At 43.3% G+C, this 17,151-nt stretch overlaps 1 protein-coding gene across 2 annotated transcripts; it reads left to right on the top strand.

Moving 5' to 3' along the window:
• The first annotated feature begins 323 nt into the window (after window positions 1–323).
• LOC118843395 (zinc finger protein 260-like) lies at window positions 324–15,260 on the top strand. Of its 2 annotated transcripts, none has more exons than XM_036751022.1 (6): window positions 324–753; window positions 898–1,089; window positions 1,420–1,472; window positions 7,374–7,500; window positions 8,219–8,314; window positions 11,354–15,260. In XM_036751022.1, exons 3-6 carry the CDS (start codon window positions 1,440–1,442, stop codon window positions 13,048–13,050), a joined length of 1,953 nt encoding a protein of 650 aa, XP_036606917.1. In that variant the 5' UTR covers window positions 324–753; window positions 898–1,089; window positions 1,420–1,439; the 3' UTR covers window positions 13,051–15,260. The 2 variants fall into 2 exon arrangements, with proteins under 2 accessions (XP_036606917.1, XP_036606918.1); XM_036751023.1 differs by having other exon boundaries at window positions 739–753; window positions 898–1,032.
• The last annotated feature ends 1,891 nt before the right edge of the window (window positions 15,261–17,151 follow it).

The raw sequence follows: 17,151 nt of genomic DNA, 5'->3' as shown, positions 1-17,151 counted from the left end.
GGCACCAAAATGATTCCTCCTGGGGCATCTGCTACTTCCCGGATAGGAAATAGTGTGGATTGAAGGGACGAATCAGGAGCCTGTACTGGGTGACCTATGAAGTTCTGCTTCTAGCATGGGAAGGACTAGGGAGCGAGGGATTCTGGGAAACCGAGTCCATCTGTGGAGGCCTAGGAGAGCAATGAGCAGGCGGAACCAGAAGGTGCAGAGGCTGCTGGGAAATGGAGTCCGGAAGTGCTAACAGCGGTGGAGGTTTAGGAGACCAATGGGCAAACAGCGCCAGCTGGTAAGGGGGCGGGGTATCTTGTAGGGGGTCGGCTAGGTTCCTGGTACGGTCCTTACTTTACAGAGGAGGGAGAAGTGGCCGATAGAGGGGTAGGAGGGATGCGGGCTGCGTAGGAGCTCCGGGAGCCGAAACTCGCGGGCCTGGAAGAAGGTGATCCTCCAGCAGGTCAGGCGAGCCTCGCGTCCCCAGTCTCGGGAGAACTCGCACTAGGAGCAGCCTCCGTCATCCCGCAGTTCGGGGTCCTGGGAAGAGCCCTCCAAGCCCTGCCCTGCGCTGTTTTGGACTGTCCTGCCTCCCAGACCCTGGGTCTCTTGCTTCCCTGCCCCCACAGGTCCCATGCAGAGGGCTGAATCCCAGTCTGCGTTTTCTCTCCCAGTTTCAGACCTCCCTGGGCATTCCCTGGTGGCTCCATTCTGGAGCGCGCCCTGTAGAGCTCTGACCCCAGTCATCCCATCTGGGATCCCAAGGTGCGCCCCCTTCTGCCTCCTGGGGCTCTGTAGGAGGATCGGGAGGGGAGGGGGACAGAAGAGGAGTAAGAGAGGGAGGGAAGTATTCTTCCTGTTCAGACCCTCTTCGTTTCCGAGCCCTTTGCTGCCTCCCTCCCTCTACAGGTTGGAGTCCTGCCCTCTGTAAATCGCAGTTGGGCAGCCTAGTGCCCAGGAGGAGAGGGGAATGAGCTCTCCCTGTCTGGGATCCTTCTCCCTCCCCAGCTCAGTCTGCAGACGACCAAGGACTGGCCCAAGCAGGTACTGGGTCAAATCCTGACACCACAGCAGGAGGGAAAATAGAAGATTTATTAAAAGGTACAACAAATAGCAATGACTCAGAGTATGAGCACTGAGGCAGGCAGCCTGGAATTAAGGTTACAGGGGGTACAGATGGGCTTTTCTGTGCAGAGGTAAAGAAGACAAGGACTTTCCAGGTGGCTCCAGGCTGTCTCCTGGTTATCAGAAAGGCTTAGAATTGGGACACTCCATGATTAATCGGACATCTGTGAAGAAGAGGTTTGGCTGGGGCTTCATCTGTGGGGACATAGAGGATGGGGGAGCAGATCCCTGAGGTCAGTAATGTCCAGGGATAAGATGGAGAAAGTTTACCAAATGGAGTCACTGGTTCCTTTGTTCCCTACACAGGGAGCCTGGATTCAGAGGGCATGGCCCCCGGGAGCGGCCGAGCCCCAGCCCAGGTGAGTGCAGTCCATCCATGGGCTTGAGCAACATCAGCAATGCAGCCATTTCCATAGACCTAGAGGATGGTTTATGAAGCTGGTGATCCCTGCCTTATAGATCATTTCTTTATAAAAATTGGTGTGAAATTGAATACAGTAATAACACCACCCTGCTCCCATCTTCTTAACCTTAAGCATTGGCACCTTTGTGTCTTGAGCACTGCCCCCCTGCACTCCTCCCATGCTGCCCTCCCAGGTTCTTTTTGTGAGGATATCAGGGTTGGGTGAGTTTCCCAGGGTCACACAGCTAGTAAGTCTCAAATGCCCGACCTGGATTTAAACCCAGGTCCTGCTGCCTCCATGGCCAGTGTTCTATTTCCTACTCATTCTACTACTCCCAAATTGTTTTTAACTTCCCCTTCCTTACAGCTGACTGACAGGGGTGGCCCCTTTATTCCTTAGTCTCTATTACCCAGGGATCATGTCTTTGCCCTCTTAATTACTACCAGCACCATCTCCCCCTACGCACAGCTCCCCCTCCTCCTCCTCTCTTTTTGTTGTGGCCAAGCTCTCTTTTGTAGTGACTGAAGGTCCAGGAAAACCCTTTAACCTGAGTCTTGTCTGGGCAAACCTGTCTGGAGCAGAGCCCTGAAGGCTCCCCAGCTCTTGTCCTTTGCTGTGCAGTCCTCAGAGCAGAAATTGTTCTGGTGCTGCTCGTGTCCTCCTGCCTCAGCTCACACAGGCCTTCCCAGGTCCCTCTGAAGCCCTTCCCTTTACCAGTTCTCAGGTCAAGTCAATGAGCATTTAGAAAGACCCTAGGTATGTAAGCCCAAGATTTCTTGTACAGACTGCTCTGGGGCCATCCTGCTGCTCCTGTGTTTCTAAGACCTTCCCTGGCACAGTGATTGAATGATGGACAGCTTCTATACTGTTTAAAGGAGGTTCCTGGGATTCTCATCCTTGCTTCTGTTGGTCCTGGGCACCAGGACTAGCTTCACCACATACCATATTACTGTACAGATTGGCTTCCTGGTGGGATAATTTGGTCTACCCTGTGCACTGTGCCAGGCACTGGCAGAGACCACGAGAGCAACAAGGAGAAAAGGGAGGATTGATAGAGTCAAGTTAGCATGTCAAGGTATCTCAGATAGCTTCTTGGAAAATCTGAGTGTCCCATAGGCTGGAGCAGATCCTCAGTTGACTTAGGAAGAGAGTAATCAATGGAACTGATTCAAGCCAGTAGTCAGTTTAAATGTTAACTAAAAATCAGACACTCGTAGGTCATTCAACAAGCAAAAGGAGCTTCACTTAAGTATAGCATAAAAAGGACATTCAATAAGGATGTAAGAGTTCTTTAGGTTCAGTAGACAAGGCTGCCCTCACCTCTGTGTGGAGCCCATCTGGTCAGCAGAGCAAAGTGTGCCAGTGTGCCATTGGGGGAAATCTGTCATATCTGAAGGACCCTAATTTCACACGGATAGACTTTTATGCCTTTAGGTTGCCAGCCAGCCACAATGATTTGTCCAGAGACCTTTAGAATACTGCTTGAAGGGAAGCATATGGAGCCTTTGCCAACTATGTAAGTCATTTCCTTGGGACAGTTTGGTCACCTTTCTGGGAGAAAAAACAAAAAGCTGGCCCAACCATGTGGCAGAGGAAGGACAGAACTCCTGGAGATGGTGGCCCTTTCTCAGATGGGGAGGGGGCTACCTTTGACAGACATCAGGTGAGTGGTCAGTCTGATTTCAAGACTGGCTGAAGGAAGAACACCCTTATTTATTATCAGCCAGGCACTGAGTTGAGCACCTTACCAGTATCTCACTTGAGCCTCACAACCAGTCGTGGAAGGTAGGCATCATTATCCCCATCTTATTTTAACTTATGGAGTCTTGAATATATTGGGCAAAACATTTTTTACCGCCTTTTTAAATTGAATTTTTTTTCCATCAGAAATTAGCCCTGTCTCCCTTTCCTTTTTGCCATGCCTCACCATTGAGAAAGCAAGAAAAGCTAGCTTCTATTACAAGGATGTATGTAGTCAAGCTAAACAAAATTTCTCAGTGGTTATAAAATAATATCAGCCATCACTTTGAGTATCAGCTCTCTATCAAGAGGAAAGCAACACGTCACCATGAGTCCTCAGGAACTGAAGGATCATTGCATTGATCAGATTTCCAGTGTGTGTATAGAGCCATATGAATACATGCATTTGTGTCAGTGCCAGTCCACCTAATCTTCCTCCCACCTACTCCCTCCCCCACATTGAGGACACAAGAAAAACAAAACCCATTACACACAATGTATAGTCAATCTGAAAAATACTTCTCATTCTCTCCCTGAGTCCTTCCCTTTAGGTGACAGGCAAAATGTTTCTTTGTCATTGGCCCTCTGGAGTCTTGGTTGGTCATTGTGCTAACTCAAGGTCAGTGCAGTAGTATCCCATTACATTTTTTAAACTTATTCATCTATACCCCATTTATGAATAATCCCTCAGATTTTCTTTCTTTGCCACCTCACAAAGAATTATAAAAATTGAATTTGATTTGTTTAGGCCTAATCCCTCTCATGATATATCCTCCTTCTAATTCCCCCTCTCCTTTTTCTCCTTTCCCACTTTTCCACTAGTGAGTAAGATCTATTTCTATACAGAATTCTGTATTGTGTATGTTCTTCCTTCCATTGACAAAAGGACTAAGTTTCAGTCATCAGATGTCTCCCACCGACTCCCACCTCCTTGTTTGTATAGATGTGCCCCATCATTATGTGAGATGATATTTCCTAACCTTCCTTTCCATCCACCCACCTTAGTGTATTCCTCTTCTTTTCTTTCCTCCTTTTCCTTAAGATCAAGATATAACAGAATCCCTTCCAGGGCTTTTCTCATTTGATTCCCTCTATGAGCCCTGAGAGAGGTCAGAGGGGACACATGTCACCTTCCCATATTTGAATAAAAGTAATTTATCCTTTACTTTTTTTTATTCCTGTAGGCTAGTTCATGCTTCTTTGCTTTCTTATGTTTCTCTTCAGTTGTGTTTGAACTTCAAAAGCTGTCTGCAATTATGGTCTTTTCATCACGAATGCTTGGATGCCCTTTCCTTTAGGGTCATTTACCCCCATATCATTATACTCAGTTTTGTTGGGTAAATGACTCTTGGTGATAAGACCATGTCCTTTACCTTCTAGCGTATCCTATTCCAATCTTCACACTCTTTAAATGATGGTTATTGCCAAATTGTGTGTGATCTTGTGGCTCCTTAGTACTTGAATTGTTTTGCTTTTTTTTTCTTTTTCCTGACTGCTTGCTGCATTTTTCTCATTCACCTGTTAGCTCTGTGTTTTTGGCAATGGTGTTCCTGGGAGTTTTCATTCAGAGATTTCTTTCAGGAAGTGAAGTGTGGTTCATATTGACTTTTTGCTCTGGTTGTAAGACATCTGGGCAGTTTTAAGATTTCTTGACATCTCATACTAAGGATTGTTTTTTAAATGGCATTCAGATATTCCAATGTTATTTAAAGCTTCTCTTGTTCTCTTTTCTATGTGAGTTGTGTTTTACTGTGAGATAACCTCCTTGATTCTTTCTCCCTCACCCTTCGTTTTCCATTTCTTTTCCCCTCAAGCACTCTCATTCCACTTATAAACATGTTTAACTCTTACTTTAATGTTTCCAGAAATTCTGGTTGAATTTGTGCCCAAGCTGTGTTTTTCAGAGGCAGTGCTTGCAGATAGGAGTCACTCTTCTGTATTTGTGCCTCCAGTTCCTTTGCCGTCATAACCATTCATTATGGTGAGGTTCTTCTTTTGTTGACTCATTCTTTCAGCCTACGTCCTCTGCAGCACCTTGGAGGGAATGTCTGGGCTGCTTCTGTTGCTGTTTCCTTGAGGTCCTCAGTGTTGTCTTATTCCAGGATCTCAGGGGCAGGATAGAGTCCTCTGAGCTCCCAGTGTTCCCAAAGTGGTCAGATCCAGAGCAAAGTAGGATTGTTGCCCTCCTGTTCTGAGCTCTCCAAGGTTCTGACCTGGGTTTGAATCTCTACAAGGGTAGACTGCTGCCAGGCTCTGTCCTTATTGGCCAACTAATAAGCTCTGCTGGCTGGCTCAGAGGGGAAAGATTGGAAGTTTCTCTTTAGTTTGGGATTCCTGCCTTTGTTTATCCACTGCAGGCTGGGCTGAACATTGGAAGGCAGACCCTGCTTGGCATCCCAGGCCTGACCCATATCCCTGAGTTCAAATCCAGCCTCAGACTCTTACAACCTGTGTGACCCTGGGCAAGTCACTTGACCCTGTTTGCTTCAGCTTCTTTGTCTGTAAAATGAGCTGGAGAAGGCAGTGGCCAACCACTGTAGCATCTTTGCCAAGGAAACCCCAAAATCATGAAGAGGTGGACATGACTGAGCAATAAAAACAACATTGTGGAAGGCAGGAGGCAGAGATGAGGAGGAAGAGTGTGACAGTGGGGCTGTCCAATGAAATGGGGCTGGTCACTGAAAAGGTGCGGAGCCAAGAGAGGGAGGGTCTTTTTTAGGGAACAGCCAGGAGGCCAGGGTCACTGGATAGAAGATAGGTAGGGATTAAGTCCTAAAGGGCTTTGCATGACTTTTGTATTTGTATTTTGTACTGGTGGTTATTGAGTGGAGGGACAGGGTGGTGACATGCTCAGAGCCTCCCTTTAGGAAAAATCAGTTTAGTGACTGAATAGAGGACAGACTGGTGAGAAGCTTGAGGTAGTAGACCCACCAGCTGGCTGTAGCAATAGCTTAAGTGTGAAGTGATAAGGACTTGGAACAGGGTGGGGGCAATATTAGGTGGGGGAGAAGTGATCATTTATAAGAGATGTTGCAAAGGTGGAATCAGCAGAGCTGGACAACAGATGGAAAGGGAGGGGAGAGAGAGTATGAGAATCGGAGGGTGTAACCTAGCTTGTGGACCCAAGTGACTTGGAGTAGTGACATCTTGGTTGCCTACTATCAAGTCCTGGATTGAATAGGCGAGGGTCTGGGCCTCCAGGCAGCCTTTGAGGTCAGGAGCAGTTGGAGACTCTAGGTGGAATACCTAGAGAGAAGCAGGTTCAGAATCCATCCTTGGTCTGGCTCAGATCCCAGGATGGCAGCAGGAGCTCAGTCCCAGCTCCTAGCCTTGCCTGAAGCATGAACAAGAATCACCAGGGCAGGAATCATAGTCTTGCCAGCTTGCCAGCTAGCTGATAGTGGCCAAGTTCAGTAGATTTACTGTTGCCAAGAACGCTGAAAACCAGGTCAGGAGCCTGCAGAACTAGGATCCCATTGTGGGCAAGGGACTTTGTCACAGATGAGACAAAGCTTGCAGGTCCCTAGCCTGAGCTGTCATTGAGATTCAGGGGTAAGGCAGCATTCAGTAATCCCAGTAGACCACAGGAGGACCCAGGAGAACACAAATTCAGCTGGTAAGTCTCTCATACCACTCAGTGCAGTCCTGACTCTGAAGACCATCATTCTAGAATCCTCTTCCTGTTTTCATGTAGATAAAACTTTATTTCAGCCATTCAGGAAGCAAACTACATCTTTTTTTAATCTTTATTCTCTTTTCAGTGACTATATTAAAATTTTTTTTTTCCCCTAGAATGAATTTAGAGTATATCACATCAGGAAATTTCACATCACCCTTTCTCTTTCTTCTCCATAGCTTAACCTACCAGATAGAACACACACTTTCTCCCTGATTCCACAGTGAGACACATTCCATAATAAGACATTTTTCAGCTTTATATCAATTTATGATATTTTCTCAAATTTGAATATGAATTTTCTCAAAATTCCATGGGTTCTAACTGACAGTGGTTTCAAGAGGTGACTCCGAAATTTCCTTCTATAAATTAATGGGGATTCTAATATTTAACTCTGAAGTATCTTTCAACTCTGTGTCCTATGACTTTTGATGATTTAGCAGACAGTGACATTTAAGGATGTGGCTGTGGACTTCACCCAGGAGGAGTGGGGCCTCTTGGACCATCCTCAAAAGGAATTGTACAAGGAGGTCATGGTGGAGAATGCCCAGAACCTGCTCTCCCTGGGTAAGGTCACTTTCCCTGCTCACTCTGAGTCTGAAATAAAGGGAATGTCTTCATTCCCTACTGTGCAGGCTTTGGAGCATCTATCACTTATTAGAGAAAAGTGTATGTCCGTTGTGTCCAAGAGGCACCTGGTTTCCCTAAACAAAGTCTTTGCATTGTGTGATAGGAAGCTGAGGGTTTCCTTTGTTACTTCTGATGCAGTCTCAGCAATTCTAGGTATCTTCAGGTCAAAGTCCCAATCAGTGTGGAAGAATCTCAGACATGGAACTAAGCTCAGGAGTTATTAGGTCTAACCTCTACCTGGAAATGAATTTTGGCGCCAAATCTCTGAAAACTGCCCAGGTAGTTTTTTCTTGCAGCCCCTTCCTCATTGGGATGGGCCTAATATTTGGAATATTCTTGTATTTAACAAGCACACATTGGTAGTTTATAGTGTTCCTTTGTAGCTGGTGTAGCAGGTTTTTCCTTAATCTTCCTTCATGTTGCCCTAAAATTTCAGCACAGATGGTGGGAAGGGAAGGGAATGGAGGGGAAGAGAATATGTATATTCACTGGGTATTTGCATTACAAGCACTAATAGGTTAGTGTTGACCTCTACCTATGACCAGAATGGGGTGATCTCAAAATGGAGCAGCTCTGTATCCACATACCTTTCCTAAAGAGAACTAAATGACATGTTTGTCTCCATGCTCATCCCTAACTAATTCCCTATGCCCAGGGTTTCCAGTTCCCAGAGAAGATGTGATCTCCTATTTTGAGCAAAGGGAAGCACCATGGATGCTGGAGCAAGAAGGCCTGAGGAGCCTCTGTCCAGGTGAGTGAGGCGAAAGCAGGTATATGAGAGCTGTGATTATGAGAGGCTACTCTGTGTTGTGGTGAAGGAAGTGCTAGATTTGGGAGCAGGAAGGCCTGCCTTGGAATTCTTTTTCAGATTTTTTATTAGCGGTGCCTTCCTGGGCCAATCACTGAAACATGGAGCCTCAGTTTCCCCAGGGGATTAGATTCCATTGCCTTTCAGCTCCCTTCCAGGGATAAATTTATCATCTTATAAGATTGCTATTTAGAGTTTGGAGAATGAAATCTCCTGAAAGTGCCAAAAGGGGTAAGGTGCTCTAAAATGTGCTCTTTCATAGACCTTCTTCAAATGCACCAACATTTATTAAGATTTTGCTGCATGCCAGGTCCTTTGCCAAGTCATAAAGAGATGTAAGGGATGTTCTCAGTACTCCTGGATTTCACAGTCTGGTGAACAGTCCAACAGCTGTGTAGAAAGCCAATATGGACAGGTCAAATTGGAGCTGGACAAGAGAGGGAAATGCCCTAAAGTGGGGTAAAATTGGAAAGACTTATTGTGGGAGGTGGACTCTAGCTGGGTCTTCAGGGAAGCCAGGATGAGCATTCTAGGCAAAAGTGCCAAGTGCCTAGTGCCTAGTGAGAAAAACCCAGGGATTCAGGAGGTGGAGTGTCCTGTTCACAGAAGAGAAAGGAGGCCCATACCCACTATATGGGGGAGAAACAGGGTAAAAAAAGAAGAGTAGGAGAGGCAGAGGTGATAAAGTGCTTTAGCAGTCCTAGGAAGGAATTTATATTGGATCCTTTTGCTGGGGAGCCAGAAGATGTTGTTGAGTGTGTGGTGACATGGTCAAGTGAGAGCTTTAAGAAGATGAACTTGACAGTTGGGTGGAAGATTGACTGGACTGGGGGAAGTTCAGGCAGCGAGAACAACCAGCAGGCTCTGAAGTACCTCAGGTGTGAGGCAATTGGAGCATGAACCAACATAATGACAGTGCTGGGAAAGAAGGCGGTGTGTGGGAGAGATGTCACACAAGTGGAGTTCCAGGACTTTGCTCCAGAGTGAGTATGGGTTCAGGAGTGTGAATGTGTGAGAGTCGATGAGAACTGTATGACACTTTATTCCTGAGCCTGAACTGTTGAGGATGCCTTAGATAACGTTAGGAATATAGGCAGATGGGAGGTTTGAGGGAAAGAGAATGGGTTTGATTCTGCCTATCATAAAAGGGGGACCAGGATAGAGTAGTGTCACTAAAGCTTAGAGAGGAGAGTATCAGGAACAAGGGATGACTGTGTTTCAACAATTCGACTAGCAGCTGCTGTGGGGGTGAAAAACCAACATAAGCCCGATAACAGGAACGCTGCAAGCCCAGGTTGTTTTGATCTGCTTTACTAAGGAAAGCAACGTTAAGAGGTTAACAATCTTACTTTAATCCACCATACAAATATCATTTACTTAGTTCAGGGGAAAAAGCCAACATCCTGAACTTCAGAGCAATTACAGATTACAAACATCAACAGACAAACCTTGTCAGATTCAAACCTCAATGCATAGTTACCAGAGTTTAGCAAAGTCCAAGTTGGAGGGCTCTTAACTAAAGCTGCCCAGAGTGTCCACATCAACACACCTTCAAGAGTGAGAGCCCTAAGCAAATAACTGTGTTCTCTCTTTTTATGCACTCTATAGCTATCATCAAATGTCATCTGAGCGACCAGAACTTAAGATTTTATTATTGGCTCTGGTCTTCGGAACTCCCCTTAGGACCCTGAGAGCTTCACTCCCACATAGGCTTAGCACCTAATAGATAGGGGTTTGGGCCTGGGGCTAAGCACCTAATAAGACTCAATCAAAGACAACCAACTTAATTGATATTACAGTTTATTATGCACCTTTTTTTTAGTACAAATACATTTTATTTTATAATATGATATTTCATTTTCCCGAATTAGATATTAAAACTATTTTTAACATTTGATTAAATTTAAAATTCCTAATTCCTTCATTCCTTCCCCTCCCTTCCATGAGACGGTAAGCCATCTCACATGGGTTATACATCTTCAATCTTCATTACAAGGAATTTATTTTTATTATAGTAAGCAGAGGCATTTAGAGACACTTTTTTTAAAAAAGGAAATAAGTAATCACTATCAAAATAAATTAATAGGCCAAAGGGCAGCTAGGTGGAGAAGTTGATAGAGTACCAGCCCTGGAATGAGGATGATTTGAGTTCAAATCCGACCAGACATACTTGACACTTACTCACTGTGAGACCCTGGAGAAGTGTCTTGACCCTGAGTGCCTTGCAAAAAAAAATAAATTTTTTTTCAAAAAAATTTAAATAGGCCAGAACAAATTCTTTTATGCTTTAGGTAAATACAAAAAATAGTACTGGTATTCTTCATGAGACCTCAAATACTGCAACAGACAAAAAAAGAAGAGTGAAAGTTGTTACTATGGACATTACATTATATTTACAAATATGAGAGATCATGAAATAATTTGAATATTTAGTATGTGTACACCAAATGCCATAATATCTGTGAAGAAAGGATTGAAAGTGCAAAAGATGAAAGTGAAAAGGAAGGACTGAGTGGAAGGAATCTTTCTAGTACTGGGGAGGGAGCATGCTAAGTCACGGGTTTTAGTTCATGTCTCACATTAGGGATTTTGAGTCAAGTCACTGATTCATTCTGAGCTCATGGCCTTGGTTTTTGTAGGAAGGTTGTGGAGAGTCCATGATGGTTTCATGGTTGGTTCATGATGGTCCATGATTGTGGCAGTTTCAAATATTTCCAATGTGATAAGGACACTCCGCCTCTGTCAGAGATTTGTTATGAGGATCCATTGTAGTGAAGCTTTTTGTAAATTAAATCATCCTTGGGATGTGAGCTAAGGCTTTTTGAAATAACTGGTTCTGCCCATTTGAAGACTTTTGAAGTTTGAAGACCTTTCTCTTTGCCTGAGGAAAGAGGATGTAAAGAAGTTTATATTCTGCCAGTGAAGGGAAGGGGATATAATTATATATGTGTCTGTATATGTTTTGTTGCTTGTTTCTTTCAGAAAGAGAAATCAGACTTGAAGTGAAGAAGACTCCTGCAGTCCTAAACCTTTCTGTGGAAGAAACTCAGGAGCAAAGATTGATGGGTGATGGTCCCTGTGACTTCACTTGGAGAGAAATCTCTGCTCTTCAATGGGGAATCCACACTGGAGAGAAACATTATGAATGCAATCAATGTGGAAAGGATTTCACAGTCAGCTCCAGTCTTAGAGTACAAGAGAACATCCACACGGGAGAGAAACCTTATGAATGTAATCAGTGTAGAAAGGCTATTACAAACATGGCCAACCTTAGAGGACATCAGGGAATCCACTCTGGAGAGAAAACTTATGAACGTAATCAGTGTGGAAAGGCTTTTAAAAAGAGGGTGAATCTTATTGTACACCATAGGATCCACACTGGAGAGAATTCTTATGATTGTAATCAATGTGGAAAGGCTTTTACACAGAGGACTCATCTTAATGAACATCTGAAAAACCACACTGGAGAGAAACCTTATGAATGTAATCAATGTGGAAAGACTTTTACACGGAGGTACCATCTTATGGTACATCAGAGAATCCACACTGGAGAGAAACCTTTTGAGTGTAATCAGTGTGGAAAGGCTTTTACACAGAGGGCCAATCTTACCCCACATCAGAGAATCCACACTGGAGAGAAACCTTTTGAGTGTAATCAGTGTGGAAAGGCTTTTACAAAGAGGGCGAATCTTACTGTACATCAGAGGAGTCATCTTAATAAACCTCTGAAAAACCACACTGGAGAGAAATGTCATGAATGTAATTGGTGTGGAAAGACTTTTACACGGAGGTACCATCTTATGCTACATCAGAGAATCCACACTGGAGAGAAACCTTTTGAGTGTAATCAATGTGGAAAGACTTTTGCACGGAGGGCCAATCTTACCCTACATCAGAGAATCCACACTGGAGAGAAACCTTTTGAGTGTAATCAGTGTAGAAAGGCTTTCACAACTAGGGACAAGCTTGGCTTACATCAGAAAATCCACACTGGAGAGAAATCTTATGAATGTAATCAGTGTGGAAAGGCTTTTACACAGAGGACCAATCTTACCCTACATCAGAGAACCCACACTGGAGAGAAACTTTATGAATGCAATCAGTGTGGAAAGGCTTTTTCACACAGATCCTGTCTAGCGAACCATCAGAGAATCCACACTGGAGAGAAACCTTATGAATGCAATCAGTGTGGAAAGGCCTTCAGAGTGTGCTCCACTCTCAGAATACATCAGAACATCCACACTGGAGAGAAACCTTATAAATGCAATCAGTGTGGAATGGCCTTCAGAGTCAGCTCCAGACTAAGAATACATCAGAACATCCACACTGGAGAAAAACCTTATGAATGTAATCAATGTGGAAAGGCTTTCAGAATTAGCTCCAGTCTGAGAATACATCAGAACATCCACACTGGAGAGAAACCTTATGAATGTAATCAGTGTGGAAAGGCTTTTACACAGAGGACTCATCTTAATAAACATCAGAGAATCCACACTGGAGAGAAGCCTTACGAATGTAATCAGTGTGGAAAGGCTTTTAGCGTTAGATCCAGTCTTAGAATACATCAGAACATCCACACTGGAGAGAAACCTTATGAATGTAATCAGTGTGGAAAAGGTTTTACACAGAGGATTCATCTTAATAAACATCACAGAATCCACACTGGAGAGAAGCCTTAGGAATGTAATCAGTTTGGAAAGGCTTTTAGAGCCACCTCCAGTGTAGTTAAACATCAGACAATCCACGCTGGAGAAAATACAATCCCTGTGTTAAAGCCGTCAGGCAAAAGTCACCCCTCTCTTCACATCAGACAATTCATATAAGATCCAAATCTCATCACTGACGTGACTGAGCAGAGGCATGTAAATGGAGTACAGAGCTTCGTAGACAGCAGAAAATTCTGCATATGAGCCATTTATGGATTCAGTGTGAAGAAAGCCTTCAACCAGAAATCCTCTCTTATCCTCTCCTCAATGGATTCTGTTAAGATTTTTACTGAGCCAGTCTCTACCCTGAGAATCCTTGGAGTCACACAAAGCAGGCCTAGAAACTGGAGTGCCAGTAATCAAATTGTCTAATTGATGTCAGAATGAGGAATGTTCCCTTAGGTGAAGTAAAAGCATAGGTTTTATACTTAAGTCACAACTGGGGAAGGAGGGGAGAAGGTGGATTCCAAAGAATCTTTTAATGATTTCTCACAAGAAACCCAGAAGTCCCACAACAAAATTCTGGAGTCATGTCTTTGGGGGTGATAACCACCTCCCCTAAAGTAGAGAACCAGAGTTCTGTGAGAGGAATAGTTTCTCCAACTTTGATCCACTTCCCTGAAGGTCCAGTGATTGTGATCTTTGTCAGTTTTGATTAATTGATTTCAGCTGCATTGTGAGCTCTGAGTTCCAAGCCAGAGAGCCAGCTCTTGAAAAAATTAAATAATTAGCATATTCATTATACATATGACATTGATTAATGTGAAAATTGTAAATTCCTTTCTCAATACATACTAGGAAGAAATTATGAATGTGTACCACAAGGACATGGCTTTCTCTGGAACATGGAGGTTACTGGTGAAGGATAAATTTTCTCTGATTATACCAGAATGCTGAAATAAGTCATGGCATCCCACCAGGTTGAAAAACTAAAAACGGAGGAAATAGGGTCATAAACTCTAGAACTGAGTAATGAAGACACCTGGATGTTGTCAAAAACAGAATGTCTCCAGAATTATGCAATGAACTCGCATCAATATTATGTCAACTGCAGGAAAATGTTTGATGACAGGAAGAAATGAGAGGGGTTTGATCAAGGGTGTAAAAAGTGGGGTAATTTGAGTAAATTTTGTGATCTCGTGTAGGCCACTTATATATATGTATTAGCCTATGTTCAGGCTACTGCCTATGACAATCAAGAAACTTCTCATTCACTGATTTTTGTAACCCAACAGTCATGCTGATGAGGAAGGCTTTCCCCTGATGGACTTGAAGAGTAGGACCATTGTGTAAAAAAGCATCTGCTTCTAGGAAGGTAAGTGGTGCTGCCATTTCTATTTAATCAGCCTCCCATGTTTGTTCCTGCTCAACTAGCTTGGCAGGGGAATGGAAAGGAGCAACCAACCACACAAGAAGCCCCTGGGCTGATAGTCACATACAATCCAAGGCTCTGGACAGTCAAAGGGACCTCCTGAAACTCCTCTACAGTAGATGGTTTGTGTCTTGGTAAATCTAAATAGACTGTTTACTGTGGCCAGATCAACTAAAGCAAACAGGGCGAAAATGAACACTTGCTGAATTTGCAAAGCCTTCAAGAAGACAATCTATCTCTTTGTTTTTCTAACTCTGCTCAAGCAGAGAAGAGACACATAAGGGGGCAACAATTTTTTTTTCCAGTCTACAGAAATTTATAGTGTCATTAAGTAAAATTTAAATTTATGACTTTAAGAAGGCAGGTGGAGCCCTGATGTCCCAGTAAGGGCAGAAACTCACTTGAACGCTCCCAAATCCTCCTCAAAACAATGAAATGATGCTTTGAATCCAATTCTAGATAGGAAGAAGAAACAAAAAGTCAGAATGAAACAGTGTTCGAACCCAAGATAACTTAGGAGGCCGCAAGTAAAATGATGATGGTTGGGCCTGGAAAACAGTGTGATTGGAGTGCTCTCAGCTTACTGGCAGTAGAAGGGTCAGACAACTGTTCAGAAGAAGATTATAAGGAACCTTTGCTGGCTTTGGGCCCAGGACCATCTTATATTGTACAGACAGTTTCACTTCACAATCCCCGAGTAAAGGGAAGAGAGAAGGAAAGAATTTGGAACTCAGTTTTTTTTTTTTCTGGGATGGTTTAAATTTTGTTTTTACATGTAATTGGAAAAAATAAAATGTGGAATTTTTCACACAAGAAAAAGTGATGCCAGTGATCTGTGTGGCTGAATTGTATGGGAAAATTCTGGGAGGGGTTGCTTTCAAAGACATGGTCTTTTACGGGCCCATCAGTAGCACCACATTACTCCCTCCTCAAAAAAAATGGGACCCAACATCTTTTGGGGTAAGGGCCAAAGTCTCAGATTCTGAAACTGCTTCCTGCTATCAAGGGCCATACAGCTGTCCCTGCCTTGAGGAGGTCCCACAGAGGGGTTGACTGGAACCAAGGACAGGCTGCATTCTGGGTCCACTCCAGGGGGTGGGGTTGTGGTGGGCGGGGACCTGGGCTGGTACTCACTGTTCACTATCAACCATAGCTGAATGGCCCATAGTCTGGAAGATACAAATCTGACAATCAGGTTCTATGTGCAGGGCCCAAACACAGGGGGAATTAAAAGTGATGTCAGAATGGGGGAAAACAAAGAAAACAGCAAGAGTGCATTAGAACTTCCACTCTGATTCCAGTTCATTTAGAAGGATAAGATGTTACTGGGAAGTAACAATTTTGTAGGCAGAAGTTTTCCACCCCTGGCTTCAATACTTAAGCAAATGAATTTGCCAGACACTGACTTTTACTCTAATTAGAACAAAAGGCTTGGGAGGATACTTAAGTAAGAAGGTTACCTCCCTCTAAGAAAATTGATTGCACTGAAATTCTCTTCTCCAAACCAAAGGGAAGATGTCTCTGCTTTAGTTTCAGTACGTAATAGAATAATATAATTATTAAGTTGTTTAGGATATAGAAAGGAATATAAGTTTAGCCTAAATACTCAAATCTGAAACATACCTTTACCATCCCAGCCTTTAGTCTATGGGATAATAGTTCATATAACTATGCAGGGAGGCAAGACAAGCCTGAGTATTAATTTACCCAGTTGTTGGAGTAAATTTGTTGTTTGACTACACATTCAGGTCAAAACAGCAAGATCTCATATGCCTGCATCTTGTGCCTATCTTTGAGTTACCATCTGTTCTTATTATAGAAATTTTATAGATAAGGATAAAGCAGTGACATGATTATATCAAGGATGACATTATAAAACATTGTTATCTCTTCTTGAGTTCAGATAATTCACAGTTTTCCAACCATGCAGTATTAATTGCACCTCATATCCAGGTGGGTAACATTCCTTTTCAAAGTAACACAATGGGGAAACTGAGTCAGGAGGATCCCATCTTAGAATGAGGCTAAAACTGGCCTTTCAGTTCTTCCAGATGCAGACCTCCACCTGTGTCACATTCTCTCTGAATAGCTTGTGGCATTTCTCTCAGATGGTGGATTATTGACTGTTGATTTATTTATGGATTATTATCATTCATTAGACAACTCAAAATCAGTTATGGTCCTATAAACTTTTACATCAAACAGCAAATTTCACTAATCACAGCTTAGGGGAAAATTTACCAGAACTTACATCTCAGATTTAAAATTTGTCCTGGTATAAAACCCAATCATTAGATATCCTTTCTATATTCTTGAAAATTCTCAGCAAGCCAAGTTCATTGGGTCTCCATAACCCAAACAAGCTCTTTTGGCAGTTTACAAAATCAGGTGGATTGACAAGAAACCCTGCAAAGGGGCTTCCTCTCCACCCCATCTACCCTTAGAGCTGCTGTGCATTGTTTCTTTTGATCAGCCCTGAGGACTGCTTTGAATGGGTGGAACCAATCCAGATAAGGCTGCATCCTTCCTTTCCATACAAACATACACAGTAATCAATTTCCAGTTTTAGGTTTTAGCATTAAAAATAACCCAACTATTTCAGTTAACAATTTTACAATTTTCATAAGTGAGAGCCAAATTGTTTTAGCTGTAACTTCCTCTTAACTATAGGCTGAGGTCAAAATACCCAGTTTTCTAAATGG

The sequence above is a fragment of the Trichosurus vulpecula genome, chromosome 3 (genome assembly GCF_011100635.1).
Source record: "Trichosurus vulpecula isolate mTriVul1 chromosome 3, mTriVul1.pri, whole genome shotgun sequence".
Lineage (NCBI taxonomy): Eukaryota > Metazoa > Chordata > Mammalia > Diprotodontia > Phalangeridae > Trichosurus > Trichosurus vulpecula.
This window is presented reverse-complemented; position numbering and strand designations above follow the sequence as displayed.

Bases quoted from the DNA above. Each gene is read 5' to 3' on its own strand.
- LOC118843395 (XM_036751022.1), top strand. From the start codon at position 1,440: ATGGCCCCCGGGAGCGGCCGAGCCCCAGCCCAG. The intron at 7,501-8,218 runs GTAAGGTCACTT...CCCTATGCCCAG, and splicing joins CCAGAACCTGCTCTCCCTGG to GGTTTCCAGTTCCCAGAGAA. The intron at 8,315-11,353 runs GTGAGTGAGGCG...TGTTTCTTTCAG, and splicing joins CCTGAGGAGCCTCTGTCCAG to AAAGAGAAATCAGACTTGAA.